The 11,089-nt window shown below is 32.4% G+C and overlaps 1 protein-coding gene across 1 annotated transcript in view; it reads right to left on the reverse strand.

Annotated features, from left to right (window-relative positions):
- The window catches only part of LOC128165914 (uncharacterized), a 44,948-nt gene extending 34,591 nt beyond the window's left edge, over positions 1–10,357 (reverse strand). Inside the window, exons 1-6 of the mRNA XM_052830856.1 lie at positions 10,207–10,357; positions 8,045–8,221; positions 7,243–7,506; positions 6,802–6,905; positions 6,366–6,462; positions 5,858–5,965 (exon numbers count right to left, since the gene is read on the reverse strand). Coding sequence (XP_052686816.1) covers positions 5,858–5,965; positions 6,366–6,462; positions 6,802–6,905; positions 7,243–7,506; positions 8,045–8,140 — 669 coding nt within the window. The 5' untranslated portion in view covers positions 8,141–8,221; positions 10,207–10,357. The remainder of the gene's footprint in view (positions 1–5,857; positions 5,966–6,365; positions 6,463–6,801; positions 6,906–7,242; positions 7,507–8,044; positions 8,222–10,206) is intronic.
- Positions 10,358–11,089: the final 732 nt, after the last annotated feature.

Here is an 11,089-nt window from a genome sequence, read left to right on the forward strand (position 1 = left end):
ATTATGACGACTTGCTAAAAAAAAATGGTCGCAATCGGCGGAACAGTTTTTGAGAAATCGCGTACACAAAATTTGAGGAAAAAAATTTATGAGATATATTGCGTCAAAGTTTAGGGACTTTGGCCCGTAAAAATCCCTAATTATGTCTTAATTGAGTGAGGCAATGAGTTTTAAAATGGATATTGTAAGATCAACAACATTCCTCTATAATTCATTACAAATTCTTGATCGTTTTTAAGTTATTTGTGATAGAATTTACAGGTTCCTTGGTCCTTGATTAACGGGGTTAGTCTCGGTTTCTTGATTTTATCGAAATATGTCATGAATACTAACAATTTTTGTTCTTACACCCGTGTTGAATTGTTGTTCATTTTTTACATACAAATGATTAAATATTTAAAGCGCCAGTCCTGAAGATTCCTAATGGTAACAGACATTGGTGTTTCGAATATTTGAATCGATTTAGATTATCAATACAAACATTTTCTCTTCTACAATGCTTCACAAAATATGTCTCCTTCTTTAGATATACTGTGTCAAAGTTTAAGTACTTTGGCCCCTAAAAATCCCCAATTATGTAATAAATGGGCGTGGCAATGACTTTTTTTGATAGATATTGTTACGATCAACAACTTTGATTCTATAATGCATTACAAAACCTTCATCGTTTTGAAGTTATGTGTAATAGAGTTTACGAGTGTCTTGGTCCCTAATCTAAAGGGCCAGCCCCTTTTTCTTGATTTCTTTTAAAAGGTTTTAAGAATACTAACTTTTTTTGTTCTTACACCTATCTAAAATTGTTGTTCATTTTTTAGATACAAATGATTGAATATTTTATTGGCCAGCCCTATAGATCATTAATGGGGACAGACATTGGTGTTTTGATTATTGAAATCGATTAGAATCATCAATGCAAACATTTTCTCTTCTACAATGCTGACCAAAATATGTCTCCTTCTCTAGATATATTGCGTCAAAGTTTAAGTACTTTGGCCCCTAAAAATCCCTAATTACGTAATAAATGGGCGTGGCAATAATTTTTCAGATAGATATTGTAACGATCAACAACTTTGGTTCTCAAATGCATTGCAAAATTTTGATGGTTTTTAAGTTATTTGTAATAGAGTTTACAAGTCTCTTGGCCCCTTAAAAAAGGGGCCAGCCCCTTTTTCTTGATTTTGTTCGAAATAACTTTCAATGTTTCACCACTTTTGTTATATATGTCTTAACAAAATATCAACTGAAAAAAAGATACAGATCAAAACGTATGAAAATTTTGATTCAAAATTCGTATCCAATTTTCGAGCCTAGGCGAGCTCCAAAACAATGCGCTACTGGCGTAAAAAAACTGCTTTGTGCACAACTACAAACTATGGTCTACCTATCCTGAAAATTTCATAATTATATCTCTGATAGTTTCTGAGTTTATGTCTGCACAAAATTGGTCGTAAAAACTTACAAAATCGGCCGTAAATCGGAACCGGAAGTGACGATTTCAAAATTTCAAAAAACTTCTAGAATTATGACCACTGGCAATCTTCTGTGAAAAGATGGTCGAAATCGGCCGAATAGTTTTCGAGAAATCGCGTGCACAAAATTCGTGGAAAAAAATAATAATAACTAGATACGATCTCGTTACGAGTAACGAGTAGGTCTTCCGTTTAATTTTTTAAACGATTCGATTAAAATATCAATGAAATTTCAGAATTCTCCCTCAACCACCTCCTTTTAGATAATGTATACGATTGTCAATATCCTTTAAAATGCTTAACAAAGAGTTTTGCTTTTTAACATACAGCACATTAAAGATTTAATATTTTAGTCCCCTAAAATCTCTAATTACGTCATCAATGGGTTTGGAAATGAGTTTTACAAACAGATATTGCTGCTATCAACAACTTTGCTTCTATAATGCATTACAAAATCTTGATCATTTTTAAGATATGAGTAATAGAGTTTAGGAGTCTATTGGCCCCTAATTTAAGGGGCCAGCCCCTTTTTCTTGATTTTATACGAAAAGTCTCATGATTACTAACATTTTTTGTTCTTACATCCATCTAAAATTGTTGATCACTTTTGAGATACAAATGATTGAATATTTTAGGGGCCAGCCCTCTAGATCCTTAATGGGGACAGAAATTCGTCTTTTGATAAGTGGAATCAATTTAAATTATTTTTTCAAACATTTTCTCTTCTATGATGTCTAACAAAATATGTATACTTCTCTAGTTATTTTTCGTCAAAGTTTAAGTACTTTGGCCCCTTAAAATCCCTTATTACGTAATAAATGGGCGTGGCAATGATTTTTTCAAATATATATTGGTACGATCAACAACTTTGCTTCTATAATGCATTACAAAATCTTAATCGTTTTTAAGTTACTTGAAATAGAGTTTACGAAGGCCTTGGCCCCTAAAAAAGGGGCCAGCCCCTTTTTCTTGATTTGTGTGAAAAGGTCTTAAGAATACAAATATTTTTTGTTCTTACACCCATGTGAAATTGTTGATCATTTTTGAGATACAAATGATTAAATATTTTAGGGGCCAGCCCTCTAGATCCTTAATGGGGACAGAAAATCGTGTTTTGATAAGTGGAATCAATTTAAATCATTTATTCAAACATTTCCTCTTCTATGATGTCTAACAAAATATGTATACTTCTCTAGTTATTTTTCGTCAAAGTTTAAGTACTTTGGCCCCTAAAAATCCCTTATTACGTAATAAATGGGCGTGGCAATGATTTTTTCAAATAGATATTGGTACGATCAACAACTTTGCTTCTATAATGCATTACAAAATCTTTATCGTTTTTAAGTTATTCGTAATAGAGTTTATGACTGTCTTGGCCCCTAATTTAAGGGGCCAGCCCCTATTTCTTGATTTTGTTGAAAAAAACTTTTGATTATCTACCACTTTTGTTATATATGTTTTAACAAAATATCAACTCTTAAAAAGATACAGATCAAAACGTATGAAAAATTCGATTCGAAATTCGTACCCAATTTTCGAGCCTATGCGAGCTCATAGAAATGGCGCCACTGGCGCAAAAAAACTACATTGTGCACAACTTCAACCTATAGTCTACCTATCCTGAAAATTTCATATTCCTATCTCTGATAGTCTCTGAGTTTATGTCTGCACAAAATTAGTCGTAAAAACTTACAAAATCGGCCGTAAATCGGAACCGGAAGTGCCGATTTCAAAATTTCAAAAAACTTCTAGAATTATGACCACTGGCAATCATCTGAGAAAAAATGGTCGAAATCGGCCGAATAGTTTTCGAGAAATCGCGTGCACAAAATTCGTGGAAAAAAATAATAATAATAACTAGACACGATCTCGTTGCGAGCAACGAGGAGGTCTTCCGTCCGATTTTTAGAAGAGGAAATGACCTTGCCTTTTATCTTCATCAACGAAACATCAGGAAATGCAGATGTGATCTAAAAGAGCGATGAAGGATTATACACCCCGTTGGATCCCTTATTTAAAGGACCAGCCCCATTTTATTTCATATTAAATAAGAAGTCTTTTGACGTAATAACAGGTCTAATGACCTGTAATAAAAAGAAACCGAATAAAAAAAAGAGGGTCTGCCTTTGTAAACGGAAGACCCTAATAACAATAAGAATAGACGGGTCTTCCTCTGAAGACGGAAGACCCTAATAATAAAAGACTGTTTTTGTCTAAGTCTTAATTGAAGAGTGTTTTTCAACTTGTATTACAATCCAACAACCCTTTTATGTTGAATATTTTAGTTAGAAAATTAAATAAAAAGGAGAGAAATAAATAGAGAGAAAGAACAAATCTTGGCTCCGGCGAGAAAAACTAAATGATTTTATGAATTGGGAGGGGGGGGGGGGGGGTCGGTCGGTGACTTCTATATTAAACGTAGCTATAGAATATTAAATTCTAAATATCACATATCACACAATTTCTAACTAAAATACATATGTTAGAACAATGTAAAAGCGTTGTTTGAAAGATGTAACTGTTGATTTTTTTTTACATCTATATATTCTTAGGCTCAAATACTCATAAACGGGTGGTCAGTTTTTAAACCTTGTCGCAGTCACCAGTTCGTTTGTATAATTCAAGTCTAGATTTATGTACTAATGACCATGCAGACCTATTCATTCATTTTAAAGAGAGATATCAATTCTTAAGCATTCGACTTGTAGGTTGAAAAGTAAGGTTCAAGATGACAGATCCAGTAAAATCAGGCCAGAAAAACTAAATGATTTTGTGAATAGGAAGGGGGGGGGGTCGGTGGGTGTACTGTGTAAATTTAATTTCCACGTATAGGCATTAAGCGCCGTTTAATATCAGGAATTTCGTCTTAAGTGTTCGTTTGTATAGTTACGTGTATAAACTTCGGAGGTTTTTCTTAATCCCGACAGGCAACAGATTTGTATCAGTATATAGACATGCACAAAAAAAGGAAAAAGTACACCATCTTTAATAAAAAGGACTTTTTAGCGTTGACTTCCAATCAGTAAGAAGACAATCATTAAACAACGAATTTCAAATTATTTGAATCCATAGACATTATCCCGTAACTTGATATAAAATATGTATAATTTTTGGACGCCAATGTACATTTAGCTTCTATCCAATTTACTGCATGTTACCTGTACTATTTCTTATTTAAATGCTAAAACATTTGTACTTGAGAGAGAGAGAGAGAGAGAGAGAGAGATTACATAGTGTTTTATAATGTTCAGGAAATCAATATATAAGCAAATTATGTCAATAAATGCATGTATACATGCATGTGTGTATCAATATATGGGATTAAATACTAAGCAGTCCTCCTTTTTAAGCCGAGTACAATAACGTGGGTGCATTGCTAAATGTTGTGTGCATACAGTCATTGAGATGGCGGCATTTCTTTAATGCCGGCAAAGCGACCCAGCGAACTCTAATGCGGTCGAACTGCAGGGGCACTTCGGCGGCATGCCTTTGATGTCGGCGATACGACGAGCGTCAGAATTTAGAGAGCTGCTGACAGAATTTGCTCTATATTTGTACTGAAAAAAAGCCGCTATTTTTTTTTTTATTTATGACAAAAATAAAACGGAAAACATTCAAATCCATCATTTTAAAGATAAAACCATTTATCAAAACACAAATAAGAGAGAAAAAAGTTTCGGCACTCAGGGACTGAACCCGGGTCGCCTGGGCACAAGTCCACCACTCTAACGACTGAGCTACGCGGACCCTCGCTTCAGAACTTTGGAGTCCAAAATCTCAAGAATGCGCGGATTGATTTTAAAACGAATTTCATATTCTGAAGTTTTGAGATCGTCTCTATCGAATGAAAAAATAAAAAAAATTCAAATCCAAAAAATTGACAAATTAAGGTTTTTCATTTCCTTCCGGTGACGACCGGAAGTGACGGCAGACGTTCGGATATGTGAGAGACACTGCGGCTAACGACTCTCTACCACCACTGAAAATTTGAAAGTTTTATCTTTGATACTTTTTGAGAAAACGCGTGAACAAGCAAAAACATAAAATCTTTAATATCTCGGGACCGGAAGTGACGACCAAAAATTTGATCGATAAATTTCTTACAAATTTTGTGCTCAGTGGGGTCTGAAAGTTTCATGAAAATCGGCTTAAGCGTTTTTGAAAAAACGTCAAAGAAAAAAAAAATAATAATAATAGGGGAAAAGAAACAAAGCAATAACAATAAGGTCTTCCGTTGGAAACGGAAGACCTTAATAAGAAACAGTACGAAAACTATAAGGTCTTCCGTTGGAAACGGAAGACCTTAATAATAAGAAACAGTACGAAAACAGTAAGGTCTTCCGTTGGAAACGGAAGACCTTAATTATGACTAGCACTATTAACATTACCTGACCATGAATTATTTTAAAAATTAGTTGATGCATCGAACGGGCGTCAAACGGCCGTTTTAGTGTGGTCATTTCATATACACACACTCCCATTGCCCAAATGTCACTCTGCAAGAGAAAAGCGTTAGAACGTTTGTACGACCAATGTCTGGTTTGATCAAAAGTTAATTATTTTCGATTTCTGACAATCGAAGGTGAACAAACATCCAATTATCTATAAAATCTAATGACAATTCTTATTAATCCCGAATTTTACGTTTTAAATGATTTGTGTAATTATGGTTTTAGGTAGTTTTGTATTTTTTTTTAATTGCATGTACTAAGAAACAATTTCAGAAAATAAGCGGATTAAATTACGTTATTTTAAGATTTTGATTAAAAATGAAAATGGCAGAATTGTATTTTTTCCCCCAATTCATTATGATATTGTGATATGAACTACAAATAAAACCATAACAAAACATAACACTGCATTAAATTGCTCTAGAATTTAAGTACATGTACGTACCTTAGAATTGTATGGTTTGCAAGCATGGATTTCAGGACTCATATAGTATGGAGTACCACAGTTGGTCAAAGCTTTCTGCATGGAACTCTCTAACACTCTATAAGAAAGTGGTTTAAGTTTTCGTACAATTTACTGATTGATAAATTTATTTTTATCTTTGAGAAAATTTTATTCTCATGAAAGAATTTTTCGGAGAGAGAGAGAGAGAGAGAGGGAGAGAGAGACATGTAAAAACCGTGTTCATTTAAATAAACATGTATTAAAACTGTTCATTTTATTACTAAGATGGACAGTTTTCGAGACCTGTATATAAAGCTTAGATATCAAATGTATCTAAAAGTGAAAGTCTCATGAGGTATTTTGTCATTTATTTGTTTTGGCTGTGCGAAAACGTACATGTTTTAAACATAAAAAGTTTAAACTGTAGTTCACATACTTTGCCAGACCAAGATCTCCCAGCTTGATTGTCATTTCGTTCCCAGTCAAGAATATATTCTGAGTCTTTATATCCCGATGAAGAATATTTCTTCCATGCAAATACTAATATGAAATATAATATATACTAAATAATAAAAAAATTTATGCAAACCATGAATTGTATAGCAGCGAAATAAATGCACAATATGATTCTTTACAAATGCAGAGACTCGGATTCTTTAAGCCAATTTTTAAGGATTTACAAAAACTTTAAATTAAATAGGACATATAAACTACAAATTTCAAAAGTTAGCTACCACGTGTGTTTGTACTGGCAGCTTCATATGTTTCGCTTTAACCCTAACTTTGACTAAAAATTTTCAATCTTATTACATAATGACATAAAGCCATTAGTAGAAGAATTGTAGAAAGAGAGAAAATGCTTCTACCAGTATATTACCTCTAAAGCACTGCAGATTTGCCGAAACCATTCTACAATTCGTTGTTCTTCTAATGAATGTCCCTTTCTTCTATTTAAAAACTTTTCTAAATCTCCCTGATTACACAATTCTGTTACTATACACAATGTCGCTCTATCTTGAAACACCGACACGGCATGTAGAATAAACTGGTGCTTTAGAGTTGTCAACAGGATGGCCTCTTTTTCTGCTAAGTAACGTTCATCCTCTGATGAGTATCTCAGGTCAATTACTTTCATGGCATACTGAAGACACAAAGCAGTCTGATGTATTAACGTCTTTATAATTTTTTCTTTCTTTATGTCAAAATAAAACTTTTAAATAAATTCCATAGAGAAATATTCGGCAGGTTTTCTTATTACAAGGATCAAGCCAATGTTTTTGGCTTGATTGCTAGTAAGTTGGTTGTCATATTTAAATGTTATTAATATCTTGTTAATTTCAAAGGAAAGAGATTTTTGTGAGAAGTCAAATTTGTTTCTCGTTGTATGAGCAAGTGTATATAACTTTAAGTAAAAGCTATGAAGTAGATTTTCTCTTGACTTTTCAGCTTTGATCGTACGTTATCTTTTGTTAATGTTCAAGTAATTTTCCAATAATGCAAAAAAGCCTGTAAAATCCAGTGTTTCTCACAATAAGCTGTTAATTAAAATTGCTCATAAAAAATCACGTTTACCCAGGAGTGGTCATAAAATCAAAGTATAAAACAAAATTTAGTGAAGGTATTTCATTCTCCCACTTATTCTTTCCAATAAATTTGTCTTACTGGCTTGTTCCATGTACCTTTTTCCCGGGCTCTTTCTTGTGAAAGCATAAAAAGACTTTGCCAAATGCACCTTCTCCTAAACATTTCCCTCGTTCAAAATATTTAGCTTCCATCTTTCTTTTTTATATACTTTTATATGCCGTCATCCAGATCTCTGTTCATTTGTCGTTCAGATAGAAATCAAAATTCCTTTTCTGTGAAAAAAAAAATTCAAGCGGAATCAAAGTTTGGTTTTCAGGAGCAATTGACGGTTGCAAATCAATACCCTTAATTATTGACACAGTCTTTACTTTTTTGTATTTAAATGCACACTGTATAACAAGGGCACTGCTAAGCGGAGCATCTCCTCGCGACATGACTTATTATCGGGGGAATGCATTATTTAGAAAAATTCATGTAAATGTATCAGATCAGAATAAATATTACACAATTATTCATATTCTTAAAAACCACTACTTTATCCTAATCCCCAAGCTTTGTGGTGTATAAATTTGGAAGGGGGGGGGGTACATTTACGTTGTTGTACAGTTTTCCTATTCCAAGCAGAAACTCAACACAAGTTCAATAATTTATATTCATTTAGTGACTTTCATTATTATATAAGCATACATAAACGATCCGTATACATTATGAAACGTAGCTCATCTAGCGATCTGTAGTCTTCTCTGATGGACAATTCTAGTTAATTGCTCGTATGTCAACCAATAGTAATAGATATGCAGTTATTATTAATTAAAATCAATTTTCCGGTGATTAATGTGCGATATCTGTCAAGTCTCTTCTGAATTTTCGACTTGTTTTTTTCTAAGTATTACGGGAAAAATTTGCCGAAATTCAACCTCTTGTTTTGGTGTAAATCGGATGATTTTAATTAATCTCTTGTCCGCTTCCACTTTTAATTAAAGGCAATTTTCTAATGCTCCAACACTACAAAACGTTTGTTTTATCTTTACTTGATTAAATCCAAAAAAATCAAGTTGTTGATTTGAACATTTGAACTGCATACGGTAGTGATTTACTTTAAGTCGTACATAAAAATACCGGAAATGTCTATCGACAAGACTAAATAAAATTCCTGTTTCCACTTCGATTTCTTTACGATAATTAAAAATTACTTAATCAGTTGACTTGTAAATCAATAGGAGTTGTCCTTTTACCATGCCAAAGAAGTGTTATACGTTTGATGAACATTCCTGAGAGGGATTTCTTTGCATTTTGCTAAAAAGCTGAAAATGGACACACATACATACACACACACAGCAGCGATGCTACAAGTTACGTGAGGAGATAACAAGAAATTAATTAAATAAGCTAAAGATTTAACATTTTCTTCCGTCAGTTATAACAAATGTAGTTATCATTGATTAATGTTGAGCAATTTCCAAGATTACCAATTAATTTTTTCTTCGATTCCACTCATATTTTGCTGGAATAACATTCCATATTTCGTGGTTTTGTACGCTCAAGATTATGTTAACTTTGAATACTTTCTGCACTTTTGCGTCATGTCTCTTTTTACGCAACGACCAATCATCAATTCATAAATCATGGGTGATTGTATGGTTACCGTTCAAATGGTGCAAATTAATTTATCATATGAAACCGAAAGCAGTTTATTTTTAAAAAGACATAACCCCATGTAAATATTTGTAAATTGTTAAACATAAACATTTAAAATACAATCGATTTCAAGTTGAAGAATAAAAAATACTCGCCTATTTATACGTCTTCTATTTGTGAACGTTACTTTAACGATAAGAAACCTGATATCCAAGATTAAAACCATTGATTGGTGACATGGTCTTCCTTTAAATGTTCTTTTTAAAAGTCCTCGACAATATATTAAACATAGTTTTATCTTTATACATATACATAAAAAAAAAAATAAACCAACTCTCAAATCCACGGAAATTGTCCCCGACGGATTGAAATGATTTCACTGTATAAATCATACAATGCACAATGATTTTTGCGACTTACTATTTGCAAAAAAAAATATTTCAAGAATGACATTAATGAGAAAGCGAAAGTAAAAATTATCCAAGACGTTGTTCTAAAATTCTTGAAGGCCAATGGAAACGTGTTTCTTAAAACTGTATTTCAATGATCATTCACATCATGTTTTACTGTATATTTTAACTTATTTAGAGAGAATCAAATGTGTTTCGATTTTGCTTACCTTTCCAGTTATAAATATATAATCCTACTTTCTTTTCAATATAGACATACGATACGTCATCACATTATTCACACAGTATACGTTAATAATAATTCGTTTGAAACCAGTTTAAAAACGTTTACGAAATGTGAATATTTATACGTGGACATTTTAATTTGAACTGGTTTAGACTTGCTACGTGTTTTTCTTATTCTCCTTTAAATCCATTTATTACTTTCATAATGAAAGCATAATACTATAATACAATAAATAAACAGTAAATAACAAAACACTGTGAGGAATTAGCAACGACACGCTGCAGCTATATTACATTTGGCATATTAAATGTACAAATACATATCTATGAAAAGAGGTCAATTTCTTACCTCACCCCATCTATTCTATATTGGAAGGTGCATAATAATATAAGTACATTACATGTTCTGTATAATATAATATATACTGAATAATATATACTATGTAATAATATAAATATTTCATATTTATGATGAAGAGGGTAAGGAAGACATTTTAAATTTATAAATATGTGTGAGAGTACCAGGCCCCCTCTTACTATTTTCATGTACTTATTAATAAACAGTCCAAAAAATGGGTGATATTCACTTTCTACGTATCATACGGACTTTTCATTGGCAAGTTTATAAAATTACTTGATTACTTTTCTCTCTATTTCTGGGTGCGAATAGTCACACATAATATACTGAACTATAGTTCATGCCCATTTTGAAGTGTAGCAACGTTTCTTTGTTAAAGCAATATGAGCTGCAATTTTCCTGCTGAAATTATTTTTACGAAAAATTTAATTTTCTACTAAAATGACAAAAATATCATGGTTTTTAACCTTCTGTTAGCCATATTTTTATTTGAAAAGCCGTAAAGAAGG

This window comes from Crassostrea angulata, chromosome 10 (assembly GCF_025612915.1).
Source record: "Crassostrea angulata isolate pt1a10 chromosome 10, ASM2561291v2, whole genome shotgun sequence".
Lineage (NCBI taxonomy): Eukaryota > Metazoa > Mollusca > Bivalvia > Ostreida > Ostreidae > Magallana > Magallana angulata.